Below are 15736 nucleotides of genomic sequence, written 5' to 3'. Positions count from 1 at the left end.
ATCAGACTCAATGTTCCAGAAGCAGCTATTATTTCACCCAGGAGGGTAAGCAGAATATCGAAGAATCTCTTTCTCTGCATGATTGAAATTTGAAATGGAAACTATTAAAGACATGCAGAATCTCTGGAGAAAAGGGGGAAAAAAAGGACATTTCAGGAATAACCTTGCATCAGAAATGGAAGATATGATTGTTGAGCACAACGGGGGAGAGGTGAGGGGCCACACGCTCAGATAAAAAAGAGAGAATGATATTTAAAATAGTTAAATGGAGAATTGGAGAAGATTAAATGAGTGGAATGATAATAGCGTAAAACAAAAGGAAGCATGATGCATGAAATTAGGGAAGTAACTGACCAATGGGAGAAGGTGTGAATATGGCCAGTTTTCTGGGTTCCATACCCAGCAGCATGCCAGCAATTCACATCCCAGCCGGCAGGTCTGAGGCCAGCAGAATCTGGTCCGCACACCTCGTTATCATAATCTGGGCAAGTTCCTGGCCCCTATCACACCTTGGATTCATTTTCAGGAATGTCTGGTTTTGCTCCTGGCATGCCCTCCTGCACTCTTCACCGAACCAGGGTGGATACCCTGGCATGATGGCAATGGTAGAGTGGGGGATATGCCCGGCCATGAGGTTATGGATTGTGGTTGAGTGCAATTCTGCTGCTGCTGATGGTCTAAAGCGCCTCATGGATGCCCAGTCTTGAGTTGCTAAATCTGTTCGAAGTCTATCCATTTAGCAGGATGGTAGTGCCACGCAACACGATGGAGGGTATCCACAATGTGAAGACGCCACAAGGACTGTGCTGTGGTCATTTCTATTGATACTGTCATGGACAGGTACATCCGCAGCAGGCAGGTGGTGAGGGAAAAACATACCTGACCTCATCCTCACGGATGAGGTCAGGTATGTTTTTCCCTCACCACCTGCCGCAGCTATGTCCTTTAGGACCCGGCCAGCTCAGCCTGTGGTGGTACTACCAAGGCACTCTTAGTGATGGACATTGAAGTCCCACATCCAGAGTACAATCTGTGCTATTGCCACCCTCCCTCAGTGCTTCCTCCAAATGATGTTCAACATGGAGGAATACTGATTCATCAGCCGAGGGGGCTTTTCTTGCCCATGCATGACCTGGTGCCATGAAACTTCATGGGGTCCAGAGCTAATGTTGAGGACTCCCAGGACAACTCCCTCTCAACTGTATACCAAAGTGCCGCCACCTCTGCTGAGACAGGACATATCCCAGAATGTTGATGGTGGTGTCTGGGACATTATCTGTAAGGTATGGTTCCGTAAGTATGACTATGTCAGTCTGTTGCTTGACTAGTCTGTGAGACAAAAACAGAAAATGCTGGAAAATCTCAGCAGGTCTGACAGCATCTATGAAGAGAAAATAGAGCCAACGTTTTGAGTCTGGGTGACCCGTCGTCAGAGCTAAAGACCAAGAAAATAGGGCAAGATTTATATTATGGGGGTGGGGGGCGGGGTTGTGGGGGGAGCTGTAATTGGACAAAAGGAATGTGATTGGTGATGATAAAGGCCGAGAAAGGTGCTAGGAGCGTCCAGTAAGAGATCGGAATGTTTGAATGGCAGAACAAAGGTGCAGATCGTTCGAGGACAACTTGAAGAATGTGGCAATTTACCTTAGTCTGTGAGACAGCTCTCCCAATGTTGGCAAGGATCCACAGATGTTAGTAAGGAGGACGCTGCAGGGTCGGAAGGGCTGGGTTTGCCATTGTCGTTTCCGGTGCCTAGGGCGATGCTGGGTGGTCCATTCGGTTTCATTCCTTTTGTGGTTTCTTTGTCATGGTTGAATACAACTGAGTGGTTTGCTAGGCCAATTCAGAAGACATTTAAGAGTTAACTGCATTTCTGTAGGCCAGACCAGGTAAGGATGGCAGATTTCCTTCCCTGAAGAGAACCATTTGGGCTTTTACAAAAATCGCCAATGGTTTCATGGTCATCATTAGACTTTTAATTCCAGGTGTTTTATTGAGTTTAAAATCGCACCATCTGCCGTGGTGAGATTCAAACCCAGGTCCCCAGATGATTACCCTGGCATCTAGTCCAGCGACAATACCACTGCGGCCCCGCCTCTTCCTTTTCCCCCTGAGCTCTCCTCTGGAGACCTGCTGCCAAGGGCTGCACCTCATGAGGGTGAGGTTGTGAATGGTGCAGAAAGCTATCACAAATTTAGAGGCATGCTCCAGCGAGTACTGGATGGCACCCACCTTGCAGACCAGGCAGCAGCACTGCTGTCTGAGAATATCAATGGTTTACATCACAGTGTTCCTTGTGGAAGGATGGCTTACATTACAGGAGCACTGTTTGGTCAAATGCATGGTCAAGTGATGGGTGGACGGAGTCATGAGTCAGGGCAGTCCCTATCACCAAGCAACCAGCCTCTGCTTCATAGTGGCTCAAAGATTACCTGTATGGCTGACTGGCACAGGATAAAAATATCATGGCCACGGCTGGTATAGGGAGCATTTATTGACATGATGTTTTATGCATGGACACACACCAGTTGTACATTATGGAGTGTTGCAGTACCTTTCCCGGCTAATATTTAAAAGTTAAAGTTTATTCATTAGTGTCACAAGTAGGCTTCCATTAACACTGCAATGAAGTTACTGTGCAAATCCCCTAGTCGCCACACTCCGGCGCTTGTTCGGGTACACGGAGGGAGAATTTAGCATGGCCAATGCACCTAACTTAGCACATCTTTTGGACTGTGGGAGGAAACCGGAGCACCCGGAGGAAACCCACGCAGACACAGGGAGAAGGTGCAGACTCCACACAGACAGTGACCCAAGCCGGGAATCGAATCCAGGTCCCTGGCGCTGTGAGGCAGCAGTGCTAACCACTGTGCCACCATGCTGTCGTAATTATATATGAGTAAGTGAAGGTCCCGCAGCTGTTTCAGGACTCTGAGGCCATTTAAAATATCCTGGATATCTAGTGCATGCTAAAAACCATCCATAAATCCTAGATGGGATGGTCAGGAATGATGGTGTGGCAGAAAGCATCCTTAACTACAGTTTGATAAACACGAGGTAAGTCATAGACTGTGACTGGGCTTTTGTGTTTCTCTTTAGCTATGTTGGCTCCTGTATCTGCCCTCAACATTGGTGACAATTTGAGCTGGGAAATAATTTTCTCCTCACGCCCTCTGGATAAACTTCCTTTGATGACATGGGGTTGCTGCATGGCCTGTTACTGTGGCTTGAAGAGAAACATCAGCAAACAAGAGCAAAGATACCTCAGCTGCAGGGAATCACAGAGAGTGAAAGAGGAAAGGTCTCAAGAGGCATTATTCCACTCGGGTTTACAGGACAGGCTCACTGAGGGGAGAACAGTGGCACAGTGGTTGGCATTGCTACCTTACAGCGCCTGGGACCCGGGTTTCATTCCCGGTTCGGGAGACTGTGCAGAGTCTGCACATTCTCCCCATGTTTGTGTGGCTTTCCTCCAGGTGCTCCAGTTTCCTCCCAGAGTCCGAAAGACATGCTGGTTAGGTGCATTGGCCGTGCTAAATTCTCCCACAGTGAACCGAACAGGCGCCAGAGTGTGGCAACTGGGGGATTTTCACAGTAACTTCATTGCAGTGTTAATGTAAGCCTACTTGTGACACTAATAAATAAACTTTAAAACTATATTGCTATCCTGTAAAGTGAACCTCTTTGTTTCTGGTGGCTTGCTACATCAAAGGGATGGTTGCAAAGTTAGATCATCGCATGCGATTCTAAAGGTGACTGGCCCTGCATTTTATATCTCAGTTTCATTCCAGGTTGATAATGGTAGCATATGCAATATTAGTTAAATTGTGATGCATTCCTATATCAAGTAAGACACAGTTACACTCTTCGTTCAAGCAAATAAGTGTATTGCCTTCCCTATGGAAGAAGCAGGAAGACAAGCCTTCTTACCAGCAAGAGAAGGCTTTTTCCAGGAACAGAAAGCATCATTGCCTAATTCACATAGCTGTGCTTATTTGATATTAAAAAATATTTTTTGAATTTTTCAACCAGTACTTAAGGCACTCGGCCCTTTTGTGTATTTTCATGCCTTTTTATCCTATTGGCAACCACTGGCTATGTCCAGAATTCACTCGGGGTCAACCTGAATTCTAACATTCCTTTTTGTTGGCCACCTGAAGGAGGGTCAACCTTGCAACCCTCCCAGACTGCTTGTTCTCAGGCCTTGGGCTCCCACATGACACTTAATGACCCTTGGTCACATTCTGACCTCTAACACACTATAACCCTTGACTCTCACAATACTCCTTCATCCTTCTCCCCCTCTTTCCACCACCTCTTTACCTTTAACCGATCTTTTACCTGTCAGCAGCCTTTCTTCAGCAGCTCTGTCAACATTGCTTTGGAAGCATTTCAACGCATACCAAACAAATACCGTTTATTAACTGCTTACGGTTCTTAGCAAAGTCAACATCTGGTTTTAACTAAAGACCCGTTTAGTCGCTTTGACTCCCTTGCATTCAGCAAATACTCGTTAATCACTTGCAGCACTCTGAAAAAAAAACTGTTAGTGAAACTACCAAAAATCAGTTAATGGCTGCAAGGACAAAGTTAGGTAGACAGGGGATATAATATTCCCCCTATGTGATAATCAGTTACTGTGCCATTACTTTCTTGATTTGTTAATACACCCAGTGATTGGCTGATGTTCACTCCTGCATTTATTTATTGATTTTCTAACATTCGCTGAGTGATTAATCAATTTCTTGGTGTTCTTCCTGTTCCATGTATTTGATGCGCGATAAATCACACGGGAGGCAGGATGTACCCGGGAAATAAAGGCTTTTATTGCCAACAATAACAGAGCTACTATATACAATATATAATCCCAGACTAAAGGGTCACCAGGCAGAGCAGTGACCTTTATACCTCTCCCAGGAGGCGGAGCCAACTGGGGTGTACCATAGGACTATATTAACAGGTAGAACAGCCCAACCCTAACCCCAACAGTAACATATCTACAGACTCATAGTACTGGCCAGACCATGGCTCAGCACTCCTGGTGGTAACCAACAATGGTTCACCACAGTATTTTATTAATCAATTGGTACCTATGTGAGAAATGGTTCACATGTATCCTATGCTGATGCATATCATTTGTATTGGTTTCTGTAGGCTTTGCTATGGGAATTTCTATGACTGTTCCTTGCTGATCGACTGATTTGAAATGCAATATTCACATTTTGGTGTACGCACTACTCTGTGAGTTCAAAAACAAGTCAATAGCATGTATTATTTTAATTTCAGTTCTCCAATTTGCCCTGCCATTTGTCAAGAAAACAAGGAATTGTAATATTTTTCTTTTGGTAATATCATTGTCATTTTTCTTATGTATGGAAGACAGGCTGTTGGGGGTTGTAAGTATGGTAATTGGAGTAAGAGACAGGGTAACTGTAAGAGTATAAACCAACAGTAATAAGTGATTTGGATATGCTAATGAACCAAAAGGAACTTCAATCAGAATTTTACATAAGGCAACAAAAGGAGTTGCTTTGAAGTGAGTTGTTTAGTCCAAAATGAAGATATACAAGTTGTAAAAGTTGTAAGTAAATAAAGATAAGGTAAGTTTACTTTTGAAACATAAGAGCCAAAATAAAGAAAGGAGTTTCATTCATTCTGGGAAGAAAGCACTTCTGAAGCACTTCTGGTTAAACCAATAGTGAAATCAAAGGAAAGGAATGCGTTTAGGTAAACGTGAGGGGGTAGCTGCCTAGATTTCCCAGAAAACAGCAGGGTAGCTGGTCAGCACTCCCAGAAGACAAGTGTGAACAAGGCCAGACCTGGAGAACCAGTTGCTGTCAACCTCAGAGGACACTCCAAAAGAAAAAGGGCACTGTAGAACATAGAACATAGAACAGTACAGCACAGAACAGGCCCTTCGGCCCACGATGTTGTGCCGAGCTTTATCTGTGGTAAAAGTTATGGGAATCCTATGGATTTAGCATCTATAAAGATTGTTGCTAAACAGAAAAGGGATAGATCACTTTTGAAGATAGTTTAAGATCTTCTGGAACAGCTTAAAGTACTGTCACTGCGTGAAGCCATTCTTGTGCTTAAGTGTAATTCTTTTTATTTTTTAAAGAAATGTTTACTTTAGTCTAAAATCATAGAAATAGTCAGGGACTTTATTTCCTGATTTCAGAACCTCTCATTATAATATACAAATTGCAGGCATGTTTTGGCAGCTGTTTCACATTTCTCTTTGGGATTTGGGCAGCTTGGCGTTTACCATCAGCCGTGCCATGACGCGTTTCTGATCTCTGTTACTACCGTCAGAGTTTTTCTTTTGTGCATTGCTTTAGTGTTTACATTCTTTGGGAACACTGTAGAGGTCAGTATTGACAGTTTATGTGCTGCACCATGAGGAATTGACTGGATTGAAAATCTAGTATTAAAAATCTTCTGGTCGCCTGTGCCTCCAAAACCAGAAAATGTAACCTCCTGTTGCATGATTTTGGGGAACGCCTTTAAGTCATACGCCAGAATTCTATTGCCCCGCCCACCACAGGAGCGGGCGAGGGCTGGACAATGGGAAGGTCCTTAGACGTTGGACGGGATTTTCCGATCTCTGGTCGAGCAAGGCCGTAAAATCCTGCCCATAGTATCAAAATAGTATGTAATCATTTATAATGGCAATTTTCCTCGGTAAACATTGGGCGGCACGGTAGCACAGTGGTTAGCACTGCTGCTTTACAGCTCCAGGGACCTGGGTTCGATTCCCGGCTTGGGTCACTGTCTGTGTGGAGTTTGCACATTCTCCTCGTGTCTGCGTGGGTTTCCTCCGGGTGCTCCGGTTTCCTCCCACAGTCCAAAGATGTGCGGGTTAGGTTGATTGGCTATGCCAAAATTGCCCTTAGTGTCCTGGGATGCGTAGGTTAGAGGGATTAGTGGGTAAATATGTAGGGATATGGGGATAGGGCCTGGGTGGGATTGTGGTCGGTGCAGACTCGCTGGGCCGAATGGCCTCTTTCTGTGCTGTAGGGATTCTAAGATTCTATCACAGTGACCATCCAGCTGATGTTCTTGTTCCATCTTCTGATCTTCTCCACTGTAGCCGTTCAAAGTAAACTGTTTTCCACTTTGTTCTTCTTTAATGATGGAAGGACTTCTTTCTGCTTCTTCTTTCAGATTCTCCCATATGTTTGTTCTTTCTTTCTCCTCTACTAGTTTCAGTTATTTCCGATAATGTGCAAAATGATTTAGGATGCAAATCCCATTAGCCACATTTAACAGATGCAATGGTCTTAATTACTTCCTGTAACATAACATTCCATGCTTTCTGAGAATGCAGTATTAAGATTTTTCTCCTAACCTCTCTGTTCACTCGATTAGTACAAACTTCAACTTGATGACCTCCTGTCATTGACTCTTCAACCAGAGGAAATACCTTTTCTCTATTCAACCTACCACAACTCTTCATCTGTGTCAAGTTCAATATCTTAACCTTCCCAATGTGCAGCATGGGAATTTGTTCCAAAATTATTATCCTTACGACCATATTGTTCAAATTAATGCCTGACTTTTTATACTCCCTTCGCTCGATTTGAGACATACTTCTACACAAAACTGAATAGTGTGAAGTAGAGTGAAATATGTGACATTTCATTACTGTACTTGTACCCAATAATCCAAGTTTCAAGAAACACTCTCTTACAATATCGTTTAAGAATATTAGGTCACTTGGGATTATTTTCATTGATGCTGAATGTGTGTGAGAGTGAGTGCGTCAAGAATAATTGAGCACCAAATACAAGAGAACAAAGAGTGAGACAAAAATATCAAAGAGGTTATAACCTCAACAATATTTGATAAACCCGAGGCCAGCTCATTTAATCAGCCATACTGCCAATTGTACTCTTCATTATGATTACCAAGATGAATTAGAAAGGTATTTCTTCTTCTGCTCACACGATTTGGTGCTTATTTTCATTAACTATATCTTGCTTTGCATCTTATATATCACCCCTATTTCCTCCAAAAAAATTATTTTTCCACAAGCTTCCACAAGTTGTCTCAAAATTGAGTTTTCAGGTATTACTAAATAGTTACGTTCTGAGTCAGTCCCCAGTCCCCGACTGTCACTGACTCATGGCTACTTAGCTCCAGCAAAGTAACAAATGACTTTGCTTTCAACTTGCTGAAGACATTTTTCCTCCTCTTGTTTCATTGTCAAATTATCTTATCAGGTGCAAGCAATTTGTCTTCAGAGTTCAAGGCCAATCCTGTTTACAATTACAAATCCAATTGTATACTTAAAATAATTTTCAAAAAGAAAATATTTGACCATGATATGCTGGAAAATTAGTTACCAATCATCCACATTGAAGAAAAATTTGTTCTTGATTGCTGAAACATGCTTGGAAATTGTTCAAAAATTTCAACCCTGTTGCATTTCCATGATAGAGTAAGGAATATTGATCATTTTCTATAATTCTTCCTTGTTTGCTCAAAGAGACTTTGGGCAGAATTTTACATTCCTCTGTGGGGAAGAGACTATAAAATTATTCAGAGGGCCTTCTCACCAGGCTCCTGTCCACCTCGACATTGCTGCAATTCTACACTGGGTTGGGCAAGGCCTAGGCCAGCCTAGCAACCTCAGCTGAGGGTCTTAAGTGGCCAATTATTGGCCACTTAAGGGTTGTTTCCCTGTTTCAGGCCTGAAAATTAACCCTGTTCAGACCTGAGGTAAGAAGTTTAACAACACCAGGTTAAAGTCCAACAGGTTTATTTGGTAGCAAAAGCCACAAAAGACCTGAGGTGGCAAGCTAGGGAGATTCCTTTAACATTATACCTCCCTCTACCCTCTCACCAGAAGGTCTCATTCCTGCAGGGGCTCTGTTTACCCCTCCCCTCTCTCTCCCACCACTACACTGACAACCCAACACCTTCCCCCCCTCCCCCCGGCCACTCCCAGGAGCCTCAAGTACATGAATATGATTATTTAATTGGTTATTTTGCCACATCTATTTTATCTTCTTTGGTTGCAAGAGTCAACAAGCATTTGTTAATGCCAGGAATCTCCCTAATCAATGCAGAAAGAAATTATTTCCTAGTTAGAGCAGAATTATGGGCAGCACTATGGCACAGTGGTTAGCACTGTTGCCTCACAGCGCCAGGGACCTGGGTTCAATTCCGGCCTTCGGTTACTGACTGTGTGGAGTTTGTACATTCTTCCCGTGTCTGCGTGGGTTTCCTCCGGGTGCTCCGGTTTCCTTCCACAATCCAAAGATGTGCAGACTAGATTGATTGGCCATGATAAATTGACCCTAGTGTCAGAGGGATTAGCAGGGTAAATATGTGGGATTATGGGAATAGGACTTGGGTGGCATTGTGGTCGGTGCAGTCTTGATGGGCCGAATGGCCTCCTTCTGCACTGTAGGGATTCTATGATTAGGTTCTTTTCGGGGCTAGCATGGAGGTGGGCAGAAAGCAGGTGGCCTATTAAGCTCTTTAAAGGCCTAGAAAGGCCAATTATGAGTGGCCAACAGAAATTTTTCAGTTGGCCTCTGGGACTAAAATAGTAATTCACCTTTTTGTAATCAATGCAACAGAGCAAAAATGTATTAAAAGTTATTTAATAAATGCAGGAAAGTCTACCCCTCCTTCCACCCCCACTAAAAAAAACATAATTCCTACCTCTGAAACAAAATGAAAACTCAAATAACAAATGTGATGAAAGATGTCATGCTGTGACAACAACTAAAAGGGGAAGTTAGGAAAAGTAGCTTGTAACAAAACATTTCTGCAATAACAGATTAAACCACCAGAACAATGAAGAGATAAAAGTGAACTGCACCAAAGGTTAAGTGACTTAACAGAGGTCTTTAAAATTGTGAAAGGATTTTGTGGAGTATATACAGAGTGAATGGCCAGAATGTTACCACCGTTCACACCAGTGGGATTTTCCCATCCCGCTGCAGTGAACAGAGATTCGGCTGAGTGTCAAATTCTCCAACCTTGCTGCAGCAGGATCGTGGCACAATCGGTTGGGAAGATTGCACTCAATGTTTCCACTTGTAGGGAGGAGGAAAGATGTAAGATAGTCGCCAACAGATCAAATAGGGAATTTCAGAGTAAGCCTCTTTACCCAGGGAATGGTGGGAATGTGGAACTCGCTACCAGAGGGAGTGGGTGAAGTGCACAATGTCAATGCGGTTAAAGAGAAGCCAGATAAGCATATGAGGAAGATGGGGAAAGAGGGGAGGAACATGGAAGGCAGCATAAATACTAACATGGACTGCTTGGGCTGAACGGCCTGTTTCTGTGCTGTATATCCTATGTAATCTCATAGAACAGGATTAGACACTATGGGTGTGATTTTCCCAGCCCGCTGCACTGCTCAAGTAGTGCAGTGGACCAGGACACATTGCGAAGCTGGTTACCATATGGAAATTAACATTTCCATGTCATTATTGAGCCTGGGACGGTATCGTCTGCACTCTGCACAGCGATTGGGTGGGGAGGGGGGGGGGGCGACAAGTGATCGGGGCTGACCATGGTGGGGGTGTGCTGGCCACGGAGATGGGTCGATTGGGGCTTGTGATCGGGGGGCGGGGGTGGGGGTTGGAGTATCAACTGGGCATTGGAGTGGAAACCATCAGGTGATGCCGGTGATGGGAGGGGGCAGTGCGCATGTGCCAATCTCCCTACTGGGAGACCAGTACACGTGCAGCGGCCCACTCAGCGTGCTGATGCCAGCCTCTCGGGTAGGATTAGGGCCCATCCACCCCTATTGTGAATCCCATGGTGGATTCTGTGAAGCGCAGAGTGCCGGAAATTCACTTGACTAAGTCTGCCCCAAAAATGGGCAGGAAAATAATTTTTCCGCCCATTGTGCACTCAGTCTTTTTGGGGGGAAAATCACCTACATCGTTAGGTGGTTAAAATAAGAAGGAGCGCAAAAAGCATGACAAAGAACTGAGCACAAATAAACCCCTCTTTGCACGGTGACCCAGGATCTCAGCAAACTCAGTTAGGAAGCTGATTTGCAACAGCTCGTCCTGTGTTGTTTTCATATTTGTGATAGACCTGTGCCCACTGCAGGCCAGATCTGACAGCTTTTTATAGGGAAATAGGCACTCTGAGCACTAAAGGTCAGGAAAATTGGCCCCACACTTTTCTATAAGCTTCCATCATTACTAGAGGAATGGGAAATTATTTCCAGTCAGTGCTCTGCGACCCTCCAGTGATGGGGGGTGAGGAATACTTCAGCTGGCAAGCTTCAATCCATATGAAATATCAACATTCATCGCCCTGCAGTGAATTCACTGGATTCTGCATAGCTGTTCAATAATACTTTTTAGATGATCACAACATGTTAACAAATGGATTGATTTTGCTATTATCAGTCACTTGGCTCAGAATAGCATTTAAAAAAAAATCCAATTCAATCAAATCAAGTCCTATTCAGAATCTCAACAAGTGAGACATTCCTGATCCAAGCTGACAAGACAAGGCTCTCACCTCCTGTCTTGGGCTTGATCTACATGATCCAAGCTGATTGGAGTAGGCATTGCACCTCCTCCAAGGCTTGATCTCATTTGCATCTTAGCCAAACGGCCGTGATGCCGCTTTTAAAAATTGATTCAAATGAAGCTAAAATGTAACCTAATGACTTCAACCAAGTACAGCATGCAATCCTGTCACATTTAACGAAGAAAAAGATTGATTGATTGAAAGAAATTAAGCAAAGCCAGAGTATGGGTAATTTGAAGAATTTGCCTCAGCTGGGAACAAAACGGAGTTTCAATGGCTGAAGATTTCCCCATCGTCTGCTTAGCGTGGCTGGGAGATTCCTCGGCATTGCTCTCTCAGTCTCACTGCATAGGTTTGGCTGAATTGCAGTGGGTTTGGGAACAGCTCCGAGGAATTTCCCAGCCAGTGGGTGGCACAGCGGTTAGCACTGCTGCCTCACAGCACCAAGGACGCAGGTTCAATTCCGGCCTCGGGTCACTGACTGTGTGGAGTCTGCACGTTCTCCCCGTGTCTGCGTGGGTTTCCTCCAGATGCTCCACTTTCCTCCCACAGTCCAAAGATGTGCAGGTTAGATCGATTGGCCATGCTAAATTGACCCTAGTGTCAGGGGGGTTAGCCGGGTAAATGTGTGGGGTTACGGGAATAGGGCCTGGGTGGGATTGTGGTCAGTGCAGACTTGATGGGCTGAATGGCCTCCTTCTGCGCTGCAGGGATTCTATGATTCTATGTTGCTGGAAGACAAAACAGATTCCGTGGAAAACAACCAGCAAATACTGCCTTCACGAGAATCATGTGTTAACAGCAGCACTTCGATCATAATTTCTACTTATTTTAAAGTTTACAAATGATTCTCCATCAGAGGACTAATTTGCACTAACAAATGCCAGCCATAATTCCCAGGAACGTGCGAGTAACAGAACACCTGCACTGCAGTATGCAGAGGTCAGATGGCATGTAGTACTAAGTGAGCTTTTTGAATTCTGCAGAAAGAAATGGTATAGATTCCTATCGTAGGATTTGATAAAAATATCCTTTAATTTCTCTCTTTTGATTATATGTAGGTCCCCCTGGAAAACGAGGCAAAACAGGAAGAAGAGGAGTCATTGGTGAGTCTTGCATTATCTGCCAAAATCAGACGCATGTTTTTCCGCAGGCAGCTGAACAGCTAATTTCCTTGGAAGTGACCTTTTGACATAGGGTGACTGCTATTGCTGTTCTGACGTGTAAACAGCTTTGAGCCAGATTGTGCAAGCATGTCCTTGGAATGTCACAAACAAGGGACTTTTTTCCTTCTTATCCTTGTACTCATCCATCATCACCAGAAGAAACTTATATAGGGCGGGGAGGTTTGAGATTTTGTCAACAGCATGCCATTCCTGATGATATAACAGGAAGCGTGCACCACTTCCTCTCTCTTTCTTTTTCCCATGCGATTCCAGTTCAAATCTAAAGTTCTGGCTACGATCACGTGAGATACTTGGGCTGGAATTTTACCGGCTCGTAGAGCGGCATTCTCCGTTGGCCTCAGGCGGGATCTTACGAGACTCGGGCGGACAAGGCGATAAAATTCTGGTAATACACTCACTCAGCTGGGGACGTTTCTCAGTGATGTAACCTGCCTGACATTGCTACAGCTACAATGGGTGGGCTACAAAAGAAGCTCCTGGTCAAACATGAGGTTCTGCATAATTAGTGCTACTTTCATGTCCATTGCCATTAACATCAGACTTGAGGGCACAAAGGTGGCATGGAGATTTTCAAAACTAAGCTTCACTTGTAAATATTTCACATGACGTTGGTTTCACTTTGTTATTTCTCGAGTCTAGCTTAGTCAGAGAGCTAAATATACTGGCCTGCCTCATGATTGGCCTGCATTGATGGCTACAGGGGAGTTAAGGACATTTTATTTATCATGGAAGAAATAATGTGTTTTTGTCACACTTTGCTGAATGTTCATGTCAGTGCCCAGTATCGCACACACCACTCTATGCAACATGCAGGCTCAGTTGGCCCTTCCTTCAATGCACTGTATTGTCTGAGATGGCTCTCAGTGAGGATAACTGAAATGTTGTAGATGAACTCAAAACCCTGTAAGGAGTCTGCCAGCCAACACGCCGAGATGGACACATATTTGGACATTACTGCGCTGCCCTTTAGGGCCCTCAATTTCTTACCTTGACTGACTGTTCCCACTAGCCCCACCCACCACACCCAGGAGAGCAGGCCCCCTCCCACTTCACTCCTCCATGCCCCCGATGCCACTTCTTGCCCCTCCACCCTGATTCACCCTTGCTAGTCATGAACCTCCGCGCAAGCTGCCATTCTCCTGCTCTCCTTCCTTTAGAGTGAAGGAAGGAAACCGTTGGCCTTACACACAAATATTCCAGTTCCTTCACCAACAGTTTGTGCAGAACACATCCCAGGCCCCAAGTTTTGGAATCCCCTCCCTAAACCTCTCCATCTCCCTACTTCACTTACTGTGGTGGATCTCAGTTGTGCCTTTGTCCTATATAGACCACCGTTGTGTGTGCTTGTCATACCTGGACACACCCCCTTCCAGTTTGGTTCCGCCCCTCGGCACCTAGTATAAAGGTGGCTGTCTCCTCCCCCTTGTTTAGTCCAGGTCGGTTACTTGTTGGGATCTGCTCCTGATTCTGTTGTGAATAAAAACCTACACTTGTATTGGCACACCGGTAGTCTTTCGCCTTATTGATAGCGCATCACTTACCTCCTTTAAAGTGCTCCTTAAAAGCTACCCCTTTGCCTATGCTTTTGGCCATTTGCCCTGATATTACCTAATGGAGCTCAGTGTCAAATTGTGTTTTACAATGCCCCTAAGAAATGCCTTGGAACGATTTATTATGTTAAGGATGTTAAATAAATACAAATGCTGTTGTTCTCGGAAACAAAATGTTGAGCAGTGCGACTCAAATAAGCTAAACTAGACTTTGATGGTAAAACAATTTTTTTGGTAAAACATGGCAGTTTGAGTTTTACTGTAATTTATAGTGTGCATCACGTGTTTCTTAAGAGATCCTATGTTAGTACTTTGTTGTCCAGTTTGTTAACACCTTGCCACGTTTCTGAATGCAGAGCCGATTAATTGCATTTTCGATTATAGTTAATAAAAAATGAGACCACCATTGAGCCTGTGAACTCAGTACCCATATTCGTACCTTCTCATATATTCGTACAATCGTCAAAACAGCTCCCAAAAGCAGCATTCGGAGAAAGTCTAGAGCAACTGAATGTTATATCGCCATTTGTGAAAATTGTTCTCCACCGAGTATATTTTATTGCTAAAAACAAACCATAAAAGTCAGTGGATCTTTCTCACTTTCAGAAAAATAATTGATCCAACTGTTGAGAGAGTTTATACAAAGGAGATTTAAAAAATATTATTAGTGTTTCTAAGGATTTTTTTGATCCAGTTGCTGTTTTAACAAGTTTGTAGCTGATGAGTTGATTTGATGCACATAAACAGTTTCCGTTAAAAGCTTTTACAGCACATCTTTGCATCGTCTTTGTATAAAAACTTTGTGCATGGGAAAGATGTATATTCAGAAAATGTTTGGAAATAGCTATAGGACATAGATCATTCAAATTGTCTCAAATACCCAATTCACTAAACAAAAATGACCTTGAAATTCTATGCTATTTAATTTTGCAGTGTAAAATTGAGACATCTTCTCTTAAGTAGCAAACTGTTTCCTCTGGGTTTTCTAGTCCAAGATTGATCTCCCCAAGCTCAAAATATAATTTGATTCCTTTTCATAATCCATCGTTTTTGGCTACCTTTGGCAATATCGGATAATAAAGGCTAGTGGTTCGCAGCCTTGAATTGCCTGATTTTACGCTTGCAGTGCACTGGGGGTGAGTTAGAATGAAGGAAATGTGACATAGCTGTTGCTGCCAAGATCAACTATTCAAGAAGTGAGGAATTTCAGAGCCTGAAGATTGTGGAAAGTTTAAGATTTTGACCTACACTGCTCTGGAGAATGTGTAGCATTCCCTATGGGCTTACCTCCATGTTATGGACAGAGGTTGTTAGAATTCACAATTAGAACCATAGAAAAATTACAGCACAGAAGGAGGCCATTTGGCCCATCTTATCCATGCCAGCCCAAGAGCACCCAGGTGCCCTTTCTAATCTCACTTTCCTGTATCTGGCCCATAGGCCTGTAGCTCGTGGTTGTTTTTGAAAAGTAGTTATGTATGTTTC

The 15736-nt window shown here is 43.8% G+C and overlaps 1 protein-coding gene across 1 annotated transcript in view; it reads left to right on the top strand.

Annotated features, from left to right (window-relative positions):
- LOC144505341 (uncharacterized) overlaps nt 1-15736 on the top strand; it is a 171384-nt gene that overhangs the window by 30515 nt on the left and 125133 nt on the right. The window contains exon 3 of the mRNA XM_078231461.1: nt 12576-12620. Coding sequence (XP_078087587.1) covers nt 12576-12620 — 45 coding nt within the window. The remainder of the gene's footprint in view (nt 1-12575; nt 12621-15736) is intronic.

The sequence above is a fragment of the Mustelus asterias genome, chromosome 16 (assembly GCF_964213995.1).
Source record: "Mustelus asterias chromosome 16, sMusAst1.hap1.1, whole genome shotgun sequence".
Taxonomy (NCBI): Eukaryota; Metazoa; Chordata; class Chondrichthyes; order Carcharhiniformes; family Triakidae; genus Mustelus; species Mustelus asterias.
Note: the sequence above shows the minus strand (reverse complement) of the source record. Positions and strands in the feature narration are given on the sequence as shown.